We start from the raw sequence: 14,025 nt of genomic DNA on the forward strand, positions 1-14,025 counted from the left end.
AAAAAAAAAAAAAAAGAAATTTGAATGAGAAGACATGGGTTCAAATCATGACTGGTAAATTACTAGCCAGGGGCCCCAGGGTGAGTTGCTGGACTTTCGTCTTCATTTTTCATGTCTATAAAATGGGGATAATAACACTTTGCATCTGCTTGAAGGATAAATGAGATCCTACTTACGGGAACTAGCACAGTGCTTGCTTCTCAGTAATGAGTAACCCACGTGCCAACTTGGTTTCCTGTCCTTTGAGATTCCAGTGTAATTGCCTTGGTCCCCAACCACCTGTCCACAAGTAGTGGGGGCCCCTTGCCCCTCCAGCCTCTGCAGGGGTGGCGGAAGGGTGGCTGGATAACCCGCTGTGAGCTTCCACTCAGCTAGCCCAGTTCAGGGGCCGGCCAGCTCGCCGTCATCTCTGTACTGTCCTTGCTCCACAGAGAGTCCCTCATATGTACAGCCGGTCCCCTTTCCAATTTCCTCTCTATCCACCCTTTCCAGAAGGTATTGGTGTTGGGTGCATGTCGCTGATGGCTGCCTGGATCTCAGGGGTTTTGCTTCTGCTCAGCCCCGTTCTCTCTCACGCACCCACCTTCTCTACTTCTGAATTTCACCTCTGCCGAGGGGCGGGGCGACATGGAGACCACGAGCCAGTGCCCAGGTCCTGGGATGGCAGGTGGGGTACCTGTACATACGATGCCGTGGAGGAGGGGGAAGGCCTCTGTTCCCCCTGCATCCCCAGAAAACAGCATCCTAATCTAATGTCCTATTTTAGTGGGGGGAGAAATGATATAATTTATGGCAAAATAGAACTGACAAAAGCATATGAGATGGACTATGCAGATTATAAAATCTGATAATCACGGTTCTTTGTATTTGGGGAATCAAGATTAAAAAAAAAAAAACTTAGACTATCGTCTCTTAGAAAGATCTACCACCCCATGTCTACTTTATTTACAACCATGTCTCCCCAAGAAGAAACCATGGAGTGCGGTGGGAATCAGGAATTAGTGTGCTCCCCCTCACCCCAACAGGGAGTCAGGCAAGGAAGGTCGGGAGTAGAAAAAGTTGCCTTAGGGATGCTGAGCAAGCTTCCCCTGACAGAGTCCCTAGAGAGGTCAGGATGGTGACCCTGCCCACCCTGGGTCCTGTTGCCAGGGGAGGGGTTCTCCAAGGAAGAGCTGAGAGATGCTAACACCCACTGGGGCTCACCTGGGGTGGATGCCTCCTTCTTGTGAGGCAGCTGAACTCTAAGAGCTCCCTTGGGGGAGGAGGAGCAGCTGGGACTGGACCGTGGCCACTGACTGCAGGTACTGGCCCCACAGTCCTGGCAGAGGAGAAAGGGCGGGCTCTGCCGGTTCCTGTGCCGATGCTCTGACCGCTAGTGTGGGTATTTAGTGGGGAAAGGGCAAGAGAAATGCGGTGGGGAGTCCTGGCCAGGACGCTGGGGGCTGACAGAGGCTTCAGAGGCAGCCTGGGGTCTTTCAGACCAGAGACACTCTGCTATTCCTTCCTCCTCCCGGGCTACAGCTCCTGAATGGGCCTTTCTGAGAGACAAGCACTCCTGAGAGAACAGCATGGTGGTCAGTGCTTGAAGCTCTGGTCCTTTCCCCATCCTGTTTTCCTGGGAGCAGTCCTCCCGAAGAGCCAGAAAACACAACCACTAACCCGAGGTGGCCTAGCACCAAGCTGGCTAAGGGGACTGCCTTAGCACCAGACCGTGTGTGCTGTGGCCAGAGGTCCTGATCAGTGACCCAGGGGCTTGGAAGGACACGGGACTAATACAAGGGAAGGTGGGGCCTGTGTCCTCTTTGACATTCACTCTTCCTGTCTCATTGTTTTAGTAACTTGATGTATGAACACGCTAGCACCGCTGTTGGACTGGATGGCTTAACCAACGGCAATTTATTTCTTTATGGTTCTGGAAACTGGAAGTCCAAATTCAAGTTGTTGGTAGGGTTGATTTCTTATGAGGCCTCTCTCTTTGGCTTGCAGATGGCCATCTTCTCCCTGAGTCTTTTCTTTTTTTTGAGACAGGGTCTCCCTCTGTCACCTGGGCTACAGTGCAGTGGTGTCATCATAGCTCACTGCAAACTCCAACTCCTGGGCTCGAGCGATCTCCTGCCTCAACTTCCCCAGTAGCTGGGACTACAGGTGCGCACCACCACGCCTGGCTAATTTTTCTATTTTTTGTAGAGACAGGGTCTCACTCTTGCTCAGGCTGGTCTCAAACTCCTGAACTCAAGCAATCCTCCCGCCTCAGCCTCCCAGAGTGCTAGGATTATAGGCGTGAGCCACCGCACCGGCCTCCCTGAGTCTTCACATATATTTTTCCTTCTGTGTTCAAATTTCCTCTTCTTATAAGGCCTCCAGTCATATTGGATTAGGGCCCAGCCCAATGACCTCATTTAACCTTAATTATCTCTTTAAAGACCCTATCTCCAAATCAAGTCACATTCAGAGGTACTGGGGGTTAGACATCAACATATGACTTCGATGGGAACACAGCTCAGCTCATAACAGTCTATGTCAGGAAGCGTTATTAGTTTAGCTGAAATGGTGGTTAGCTAGTGGAGACTTGTGAGTCTGCAGTGGAGACTACTAAATCCTGAAAGTAGATGCCAGGGATTGGGCTCAAGTCCCCCAGGGAGTTAAACACATATTTACTTGGGTGGGTGTGAGTTTTTGTTGGATGGCTCAACTGGGTGGTTTACCACCCACCTGGGACAACGAGTTCTTAGTACCTTCCCACTCCAGACCTGGCTGGAAACCCACCTGAGTGTCCTTGTGACTGAGGAGCTTGGCCCCCTACATCAGCATCTTTCCTAGAGGCTGCCATGGGAGGTAGATTTCGGTCCCTCAGCTGAAAGCCAACACTGTCCAGGCTTGTGACTATGCAACTACATTTAGCTTCTAAATGGAGGGAGGTATAAAAGGTAGGGCTTTTTTCCATCAGAGAATATGCTTGAGTAGAATGCCAATGGAATCAGGTCTTTTTAGAGCTCTGTAATTCAAGGAGAACAGAGCTAGAGGGTCTGGCAAAAGTCACAGTAAATACACAGTATTCTTACCATACCCTCCTCCCCTGCCCACATTCATAGCAGACACTACTAGTCAATCACAGCACCATGGAGCTAGGATTCACCCTCTTTTCCAAGTATTAAACTAAAATTGGCACACTGGATGAAAATCACTTTCTCCTTCTATCAGTATAGCCCTTCCTCATGAAGAACCATGGCAACTTCAAGCAGTGGAATAGGATTGTCAAAGGCATCATCTGGGTAGGGTTGTGGCTGGATGGTCTTATGCCTGTGTTTGACACTTCTTCTACACCACTGCCAATCCTCTTAGTCCCAACCCTCATGATTCTGAGCAGGTCCAACCAGACAGTGCCTCTCTCTGAGCCCATATTCTCAAATCTCTTCTGCCCCAGAACCTCTGCAGGCCCTTCCTGGCCTCACACATGCATGATTCCAAAGTGTGGAGAAATTAATTTGTGTGGGGTCACCCTTGACCCATGGGGGACAGAAGACAGTGGGAAAAGGCTTCCCTCTTTCATCCCCCAGGACAGTTTTGAGGTTCATTTCATAGGACTCTGCAGAACATTCTGGAAGAATTGAGCATTGACTACCTTGATGTCACATCCTTGTATTGGCTTTCTCCGCTTCCCTGTTCTACTACCTGATCCCTCATTTCTACTCCCACATGAGCTACCAGCTTCCAGGTTTGGGGGTGGGGTGGGGAACACCTAGACACTCCTCCTCCTACTCTATGCACTTTGCCCTGTGCTTGGAGTGGGTGCCATGTCCACCCTGTGTCCTACCCTACTTTGACAGTCCTCTTTCCTAAATCAACCACTTGTGTCCATATTGTGTTTCATAGGTGACAAGGGACCAAGGGACATCCCAAGCATCGTCTCATTTTGAGCTGCACAGTAAGCTTCAGGGTGGGGCAGGCAAGGATGCTATTGCTATTCTTGTGTAGATTGGAAACTCAAGTTCAAGGCCCTTCCCTGGTCACACAGCTAGTAAATGGTCAAGAGCCAAGACCAAAGGCTACCTCGGGTACTCAGCCCCAGCCCAGCTCTCGTCCCCCATCAACCTCTCCAAAGCAGGGCAGCAAGAAGTTCCTCTGATTGTCACAATTTCCAGCCATTTGTGTCCATAAATGTTGTGTGAAAGACACTGAAGGATGCCCCTCTCCATGTCCCCTTTTATTTGCAGAAATAAACACATCTTCATCCTCCTCGGGGTGGTGCTGTTCTTGGCATCTTTCACGGCCACTGCTCTGCTTACACTGGCTTATAAACTTCCCGTGGTGGCTCCGACAGAAGTCAGGTAAAGTTGGCTCCCCAGCCTGACCCCTCCCTGGCCAGGACCTCCTAGGAGGGCTGCTGAATGCCAGGCTGTTTGTCCTGTGCCCATCAACTCGTGGAAAAACTAGGTGGGAAATTTTCGGTCTGGATGGGAAAGTTGGTTGCATTTTCGCTTCCAAACTTCCGAACCTTTCAACTTGCACTCGCAGTGGTGGTGGGGTCCCCTGTGAGCTCACGTTGCCCACAGAAATACTTCCCAGAGGAAAGGAGCGCCCCCGTGTGGCTGCATCGTTTCTCCTCCAGTGGCAAATTGCTGCCTGGAAGCTCCATTCCTGGGTGGAGAAACTAAAACCTAAGGAAGTCGGGGTTACCTCTTCAAGGTCCCACAACTGGTAGGTGGCATAGGAGTGACTGAACCTGGGACCTTACCCACATGCTATTTTGCCTCCCCAGTGAGGTATGGATGGCTGTTCTCAGTGCAGCCGTCAGAGTGACACGAATGAAAGTCAGCTCATGTCATTCATCCGCTCAAATTCCCCCAGTGGCTGGCTGGCCTCCCCCATCTCCTCCTACTTGCTGACTCTGGACCAGCCACACTGCACCGACACGCCAAGCATGCTCCCCCTCAGGGCCTTGGCACTTGGTGTTCCCGCAACCTACAGGGAACAGCCTTTCTATTAGAATCTAAGATCTTGGCAGGGCTTTCTTCTTCATGGCTTTCAGGTGTCTGTGCAAATGTCACCTTCTCAGAGCAGCCTTTGCTGACCTCTTGAAATAAAATAGCCCAGAACTGTGCCTGGCACAGAAGTACTCAATATGAGTTTGTGAGTGGGTGGAAAGTGTGAATAAATGAATGCCTCAGTGACTACACCTAAGCCTCCCAACCAGGAGAGCGTCGTGCCCTCCCCACATCACGCCATCTGCCTATGTGGGCGTGCCCAGGTGATCAGGAAGAGGCTCAGCTTGTCTTGCCCAGCAGTTTTCAACCCTGGCTGCACGCCAGAGTCACCTGGGAAGCTTTCAGATCCTACCAATACTTCCAGCCTCTCCTTGGACCCGAACCTCTAGGGGTGGGGCCCAGGCAACTGATTCCTGTAAGAGCATTCTAACACGCCTCCAGGATCAACCTTTGTCCTTGGGAGCCTTGGGCTCACTTCTGGGCGCTACATTTTTAGAACTATCCTGACACAGCAGCGGTAAGAAACAATTGTATATTTAAAATGAACACAGTCATCCTATTTCCTTGGGATCCAGGATGGAGGGGCCCCAGGGAATTTGGAACTTGAACAAGCCAGCTGCCACCTAAGGCAGGATCATGAGGTCACTGTTTGCAGATGGTTACTGAGAAAATGGACAAACGTGCGCCAAACCTACCTCTGGGTTTGCTGATTACCCCTGCAGACATTTCGGGGATTCCCTTTTCCATATGCAGATCAAACATAAACTTTTTCCTCATTTTCTTGTGTTTTTCAGTGAAAATGTGGCTGCATCGTATTTCTTGGAGTATTATACTAAGCCCTATTGCCGTTTTGGGCCGTTCCTTGTTGGTGTGTTTCTAAGCATTCTCATGCACCAAAACCACCAGGAAAACATTCTGAAAACCAAGGTATGGTTTCCCTGAGCCTTACTGTATGATTGGGACTGGCGTGGCCCATCTGGACAGAGTCGTCGGATTGCTGGGTGTTGAGCTGCAGTGTGTTCCTGATGGCTCTTTGTACTAAAGAAGGACTTTCTCTCTTGCCAGAACTTAATTCACTGCTTTCTTCACTCAGCTCCCCTGGTGGAGCTACAGGTTTGGAACCCTGTGGGGTCCCCTTTGGTACATACCCAAAGAAACTACCGGTGTGGGAAAATATACCTAGTGAGATTACAATGGCAAGACCCTCTTCTGGAAGAAGTCAGTTGCGTTGGATTTTGAACAGCACATGCTCCATGGTTTCTATAGACAAGATTCTTGGTCGGATTTGATGGTTCCACCTGCAAATCAGGACATGCGGTGTCTAGAGGGGGAGAAGCTGTATTTGCCTTCAGGTGCACCTGGAGCACACAATGTCTTCTCTAACTCCTTTGTGGGCAATCGTTCTGGTTCACCCTCCAACCTCACTGCTCGAGCTGGAACCCGGATGCCTCCTTCCTGCTGACCACTCTCCCCATGCAATTGGCCACCAAGCACCACTGATTTCTTCTCCTGCCGTCCTCTCCTAACCTCTCCAGCTGGCTTTGTGGGAGCTCTTCTCATCTCTCGCCTGGACTTCTTCACTAGTTTTTTTTGTTTTTTTTTTTGTCTACAGTCTTGTTGATCTCATATCCCCTCTCAGGGCGATCTACTCAAAACAACACCTTGGTCATGTCCTTGAACTGCGCAAAACCTTTCAATGGCTTCCTTTCGATATCCAGGATGAGGCTGGATCTGCTCAGCAAGGCCCTCAGGGTCCCCATGACATGGCTCTGCCCGTTTCTTCAGTGTCATCTCTCTCGCCACTCTCTGCCTTGCACTTTGTGCATCAGTGATACCAACCTGCCCACGGTGCCTTTGACACCACCACTCACACGCATGGGCTATTCCCACACATGTGCGGTTGCTCACGCTGCCTTCTCTGCCTGGAATGTGCCTCTCCTCTCCCAGCTCTCCCCAACCCGCCCTCCCTTACATCTCACTCTTCTTTAGCCTCAAAGGCTCCCTAGACTTTTCACCTCCAGGGAGTCCACCTGGACCCTGGTTCTCACTCTGCAGTAATGCATTTAACCATCCCACAGACTGTGCACTCCTGGAAGGCATGACCTATCTCACTCACCTTTGAATCGCCAGCGTCTGGTTCTGAGATCCTGACTCACTGAAGGCACTTAATACATGACTTAATAAAAGATATTTCGCTTCTCCATGGAAGGAGGGCCAGGAATTCCCTTGTTATTAAGATGCAACTCCTGCCCCAAACGCCTCTGCTAGGCCTTATTTTAGTTTGCCTAGGTTTTGTGGGTGCCTCACCTAGACATCTCAGAGAAGAGGCCTTGTCCTTGGAAAATCTTGTGTTGCTCCTGGCAGCAACAGGAGGTAGGACCTAATTGGAAGGAATGGCTACACAGGGGCCATGTGACTTTTTCTATAGGTTGGAATTAGGCTATTTCCCCAGAAATGCACAACTCCATCGTAGATTATAACACAGTGCCATGAAAGAGATGCTTCGACATAGTCCAGGTTACACGAAGGACCAGGGGGAAATGGGTGTGAGAAAAAGGGAAAACCCAAGATGAAGAGGGAGCATTTGGGGACCACTCCAAGGGCCAGGGTCAGGACCAGGAAGAGCAAAGCTGGAATATGACCCAAGTGGAGCTGGAAAAACAGCGTAGAAGTGTTGTGTAGACCAAATTCAGAGCTTTAGAAGCTAGAAAATAACACAGCATCTGAGCTGGAGGAAGCAGGGCCTGCACTGTGGGCTAGGAGTGAGACAAGTAGGATGCACCACGAGGAAAGACAGGCGGGCAAGGACAGAAAGAGGACACGATGCCCGGGATGCATCTCCAGAGATTGCGGGCGCGTTTAGGCCAAGGACTTAGCAAAAGGGTGAGGAGGATTCTAGGCTGAAAGAGGGGAGAGCCCCTGAGGGTAACCTTTCCTCCTCTACGGCCAGAAACTCGGGCAGGAATCTCAGAGCCAAGATGGTGGACTGACACCAGTGCCGTGTAGACAGCACCACACCAGTGCCGTGTAGACACCACGACACCAGCTGGAGCACCAGAGCACAGAGAAGCAAGAGAGCTCGATAGGTCTGGGTCTAGAAAGGTCAAGTAAGATGACATAAGATCTAAGATCTTGAACTGAGCTAAGTATTAGGATTTAACTCATGGAGCTATTCTTTGAATTGAAAACTTCTCCTTTCTCCCATTCCTTCCACCGTTCTATGTCCCTGCTGAGTAGGGTGCTGCCCAGGCAGGGGTGTGTGCTGTAGGTCCTTACATTTGGGGATGGGGGCATAAAATTCATCAAGGAGTCTTACTTGGTTAAGGGACAGGATGGGAGATTAGGAGTAGCAGGAGTGGGTTAGAGCATTACTTTATTTATTGATTGATTTTAACTGTCGTTTTGAAAGAATTATAGAGTCACGGGAAGTTGCAAAACCCTTCCCCCAGCTTCCCCACTGGTAACATGTGGCATAACTATGGTACATGATCACAACCAGGAAATTGACATTGGCACAATCCATAGCCCTTGGATCTGCCTGTTTTACATGCACTTGTATGTGTGTGTGTGTGTGTATGTGTGTGGTTCTGGACAATTTTGTCACGTGTACAGATTTGCATAACCACCACCATCAAGGTATACAACTCTCTGTCACCACAAAGATCTCCCTCTCGCCACCCCTTTCTAGTCACAACCTTCTATTTTAGTCAAATCTGAGTAGTAACTGAGGTTTACGAATAAAGATCTGAAGTGACAATAATGACACTGAACAGGAGGGACTCACACAATGGCTCACGTGGGCTGGGCTGGACTCACCTCTCTTTTCCCCGCAGTTGCAGGCCCTGCTGGGGTGGACTTGCTCCCTGTCCACTCTGTTTGCAGTGGTCGCTCTGGCGTACGCAGTGGACGACGCCTCTGCTTCCTCCTCAGTGGCCGCGGCCCTCTACCAGGCCCTCCACCGGACCCTGTGGGCGGCAGCCGTGGGCTGGGTCCTTTTCGCCTGCTGGGGAGGCTATGGAGGTATGATGTCCCTCAAGCCTTTGCCCTTGGATCGCAGGCTGTTCCTGCAAAGGTGACAAATTTAACACACAAGGAGTGTAACCAGAGGGGCTTCTATTTGCTGGGGTGGTGGGTGAAGACCTCTGGTGACTGAAAACACTGATTGGTTTACATCCTTGGGGAAAACATCCCACATAGCCTGTTGTAGATTTTTACATGGATTTAGGTACAAATGCAGGTTCTGAAAGAAAAAGTTGCAGCCCCTCCAATGAAGCTAGTTTAGAAGTTGGAAGAGAACTCAGGCAAAGTAATGTCATGAGAAAACAAACAAACATACCAGTGCTGGGGGGCAAGACGTCTGGTCACACCACCTTGGGCCTCAGTTTCCCCATCTGAAGGTATCAGACTAAATAGTTGCCAAGATCCCCTTCCAAAACTGGGGAAACTGTTTCTGTTGAGTCAGCTTCCAGCATGCAGGGAGCCAAGCAGATACAGAGCTTGAACGGAAAGAAAGGAGTCTTCTCCAGATTAGAAATGTGTATTCAAGTTGCCTGATGCTTCCTTTCCTTTCTCCTCTGTTTGGCATGAGGTGGGAGCCTGGCACCTGCCTGGGGTGCCAGGAAACGGCAGGACAAGGGCTGGCAGGGAGCGTCCGGAAAAGCGTCCTGGCCCCAAACTCCCCAGAAGCCCAAAGCAGGAGAAGTGGACCCACGTGGAGACAGGACGGCTTTAGACTCCAGGGAATTAATCAGGCTAATTAAATTCAGCCTGTGGACCAAAACCAGCTGGCCTCAGCAAAGTAGTTGGAAATCATAGTTTAAAGAGAAAAGTAATGAAGTGATTAGTAATTCCTGCTTATGGAGCGCATGCTATATACCAGGCCTGTGGAAAACTTCACCCACAGGGTCCAGGCAGCACTGAGCCCCCTGGGAGGCAGACCTATCACATTATCAGCTCTATTTCTCAATGAGAACCACCGTGCCTGGAGATGAGGTGACACAGCTGGCCAGTGGCCGAGCTGGAAAACGAACCCGGGAACAAGCGTGAGGTCTAAAGCCCACACTCTTCATTTCTGAGGATAGGCCCTTTCCCAGATGTTGATTAAAATTGTTCTTAAATTTTATCAGTATTTGAATATAACGATGAGGGATTTGTGCCTGAATATTTTAATTTTAAAAGCTTTCCCTTATATGAAAAGTGAAGTTAAAGAGAACATGGGCTGCATTCTCTCTGACAGATGTATTTGCATTGATGGGAAAATCTGAGTCACATGACCACGACCCTAATGCCCTCTCGCCATCCTGTGACCATGCCCCTGAACTGTCATAGAGCCTAATAAACAACTACTCCCCCTGGCCCGGCAGAGGCTATTTATAATGTTATGATAAACATCACAATATTCCCGTCTAATGTGAGAAGGGCTGGTGTTATCAAGAATAACTGACTAACGTAATGATGACTTAGGTTTGATCAACATCTCCCCTTTCCCCTTTCTTCTCCGATTTGTGATGTTAAGAGATAACTCTGGGTGTTGTACGGGGACTGTAGGGTGGCAAGAACGAGAGCAGAGGCCACTAGATCCGCTGGTAGACCACTGCATCTACCACGGAGTTTCACGGAGGAGATGAGGGAAGATTCGTGAGCGTGTTAGCAGTGGAGGGAGTGAGCGCTGGTCTGATTTGAGGCATGTTTTTAAGACAGACTGACAGCACTCTCTGGTGTGCGAGGGCAAGAAAGGCGTCTGAATGGCTCCAAAGATCCTGTCCTGAGCAACTGAGCAAACCGTGGTGCCTTACCGAGCACTTGAAAGGAGGCTTGTACAAAGGAGAGATAGAAGTTTTCTTTTTTAAGTGGCTTAAAACAACAGAAATTTATTCGCTCACAGTTCTGGAGGCCAGATGTCCAAAATCAAGGTGTTATTAGGGTTGGTCCCTTCTGGATGTTCTAAGAGAGAATCTATCTGTCCCATCCTCTCTCCAAGCCTCCAGCAGCTGCTGCCAAGCCTTGGTGTTCCTTGGCTGGTAGCTTCGTCACTCCAGTCTCTGCCTCTATCATCATGTGGCCTTCTTCCTTGTGTCCCTCCTCTGTGTCTGTCTCCTTTTCTGTCTCTCACAAGGACACTCATCATTGGGTTTAGGGCCCACCCTAATCCAGGATGGTCTCGTCTCTAGATCTCTCCCTTCATTACATCAGCAAAGACGCTTATCCCAATTAAGGTCACATGCTGAGGTTCTGCTTGGACATGCCTTTTAGAGGACCACTATGCAACCGACTAGAGAGAGTGCTCAATGCTATTCAGAAAGGAATTTTTCATTGCATTTAATTTTAATTGACTTAGATAGTCACGAGTGACAAGTGGCTATTGTCTGGGACAGCACAGTTCTAGAACATATACTGAGTTACAGAATATTTATCCTGAAACGGAATGCAAGCTTCTCACAGACGAAAAGTCTGGGGCTGGGCAATGTCAAATGCCTCATCTCCAAGCCCATTGGCTCCTGTGGCCACATCTTGAACCAGAACCCAGCCCTGTGCAAGGATTTCATACCTTGTTTCATGCGTGAAATACTTTCTCCACAGGGGGTGAAACCACGCTAAGGAAGTAGGCCTATGAACTCAAGATTAGCATCTCTCTCATATTAGTGCTATCAGATTCTTGCAACGGGAAGGCTTTATTTCTTTGGTGCATTCTCTTAAAAATTTTATTGCATAAAGACTTTCTTAGGAAAAGTCCCCAGACTTAGGTGCAGAATCCAAAGAGAGCAGTGGCTACAGGGTGTCTTCACCGGCCTAGAGAGGGGCTCACGGCTTCCTGAATCAATGTCTGCTCCTTCCAGGTCTGGTGAACCGGATGCTTTCTTGGGACGTCTGGAGTTTCCTGGCCAGCATCAGTTACGCTTGCTACTTGGTGCATCCGATTCTGATCATCCTCTACAACGGGCTCCAGGAAACGCTTATTCACTACACCGACGCCAACATGGTGAGCAGCACGCAGCCAGCTGTGTCACAGTGCCCTAGCTTGTTCCCTTCTTGAGCAACAGAGCAATCTGTTTGCTTCTTTGGAAGACTTTCCTTCTTTCCTTTTCTTTCTTTCTTTCTTTTTTTTTTAGAGCCTTGTTGTTCTTTGTTTTATTTGTGGGAGAAAGAAGGAGGGCTACAGCACAGGATAACATCTTTATTTATTTTATTTTTAGTGTTTAGCACAGATTGTCCTACACATGCGTTTCATATGGCCAGGAAGGTTTCCTGTAGGATCTGAACACAATAGCAATTCTGGAGTAACACTGTGTTCACCTGCCCTTCTTTCTCTCCAGTTCTATCTTTTCTCCGGACACTGTTTGCTGACGTTCGTCACTGGGCTAGCCCTGACACTGTTCATTGAGAAGCCGTGTCAGGAACTGAAGCGGTGCCTGCTGGACCATGAGTGTTCTGGTTAAAACCCAAAAGAATGGATAGCCCTTTGTTGGTGGTGGCCTTGTTTATGTAATGAATGCTTGTATGAATCTGATTTTGTGAAAGTTTAATATATACAAGTTCTCTGTATTTAATATATTATATAAAAGAGTTCTGAGTGTTTACTATGTAAAAGAGTTCTATGATAATGTTTTTAGGAGCACAATAATCAACTTCTGTTGTACCTTTTTAGCAAAAAAAAAAAATCTGGATGTTTTTGGTCTTGACTTGTATTTGATTTTCTGTATTAATGATCATAGGAAATAATCAAATATAGTGAATTTAATGTAATTTGGGTTATGGAGATTGCTTGGGTTACAATGCTCACTTTTCTCTGTAAAATCACAGTATGTAGTTTCCTACAACATAATTGTTTATGTTTTTATGGAATCTTTGTAGACTTGTAACTCTATCCTAGAACCTCAGGGTGGTATGACCCACCTGCGTGCACAATTCACGGGTCTGTTATTATCGGCCTTTCAAACATTATCTTTTCTTTTCTACAACATTGTCCCTTTTTTGGGTTGAACTGTATCCTTCCAAAAAATTATGTTAAAGTCCTAACCGCCAGTGCTTCGGATATGGCCTTATTTGGAGGTAGGGTCTTTAGAGAGGTAATTAAGTTAAAACGAAGTCATTGGGGATGGAGCCGCTAATCCAATATGACGAGTTTCCTTATAAAAAGGGGAAATTTGGACCCAGAGACAGACACGCACACAGAGAAGCTGATGTGAAGACACGCAGAGAGAAGACCGTCATCTACAGGCCAAGGACATCTATGATTGCTGGCAAACACCAGAAGCTGGAAGAATCGAGGACGGAATCTCACCTAGAGCTATCCAAGACAGCACCGCCCTGCTGGACACCTCAATTTTGGACTTCTAGCTTCCAGAACTATGAGAAAATATGTTTCTGTTGTTTTAAGCCACCCAGTTTGTGGTATGTTGTTATGGCAGCCCTAGGGAATTAGTACAGTGCCCCAGCAAAAACTCCTAACAGAGAAGGAGGAGACCTTTTAGCTAGTGGCTTCTATCCCAACCACTCAATTTCCAGCAATGAGGCCTAGAGGTGAGAAGAGACTTGCAAGACCAAGTGGCAACTCTGGTCTGCAGAATGCCAGGCTTGTGTTTTTTTCTAGGTAGAACTACGTATAACTTCACATTAACCGTCCACACTCACGGATGTCTGCCGTCACCTATCATAAAGCTCTTTGTTTACTTGATCGTTGAAGTATTCGTTAATAGTCATGGGCTACAAGGTTATGATTAGCACGGAATGTGCCATATCTGTGTATGTGCTTTGCTGTCCCATGGATCTGAAAGGGTGATCACTGGGGAGTGAGGAAGGCTGAAAACTTCAAATCCTCTGAGGGCAATTGGCAGCTAACCGTGGCCTTTGCCAGCCAGCCGTGGAGAACAAGCCGCATCTCCCTGAGGTCTGGTCTCTGCTGGCAGAAGCTGACCTGAGCGGGGGGGGGGAGGCTCCTAGTCTCACCTGGTACCTGCAGTCTCTCCTGCATAAAGCAGCCTAGTTGGCTTTTGAGTGAAGCTCAAGTTCATCGAGTTCCTCGGGAGCCCCCTGGTGGCTG

The 14,025-nt window shown here is 48.6% G+C and overlaps 1 protein-coding gene across 1 annotated transcript in view; it reads left to right on the forward strand.

The window, feature by feature from the left end:
- Positions 1–12,421, forward strand: part of LOC105816352 (nose resistant to fluoxetine protein 6-like) — a 51,534-nt gene extending 39,113 nt beyond the window's left edge. Inside the window, exons 14-18 of the mRNA XM_012651736.1 lie at positions 4,215–4,328; positions 5,780–5,912; positions 8,819–9,005; positions 11,822–11,964; positions 12,299–12,421. Coding sequence (XP_012507190.1) covers positions 4,215–4,328; positions 5,780–5,912; positions 8,819–9,005; positions 11,822–11,964; positions 12,299–12,421 — 700 coding nt within the window. The remainder of the gene's footprint in view (positions 1–4,214; positions 4,329–5,779; positions 5,913–8,818; positions 9,006–11,821; positions 11,965–12,298) is intronic.
- Positions 12,422–14,025: the final 1,604 nt, after the last annotated feature.

The sequence above is a fragment of the Propithecus coquereli genome, unplaced genomic scaffold (assembly GCF_000956105.1).
Source record: "Propithecus coquereli isolate 6110/MARCELLA unplaced genomic scaffold, Pcoq_1.0 Scaffold37, whole genome shotgun sequence".
Classification (NCBI taxonomy): domain Eukaryota; kingdom Metazoa; phylum Chordata; class Mammalia; order Primates; family Indriidae; genus Propithecus; species Propithecus coquereli.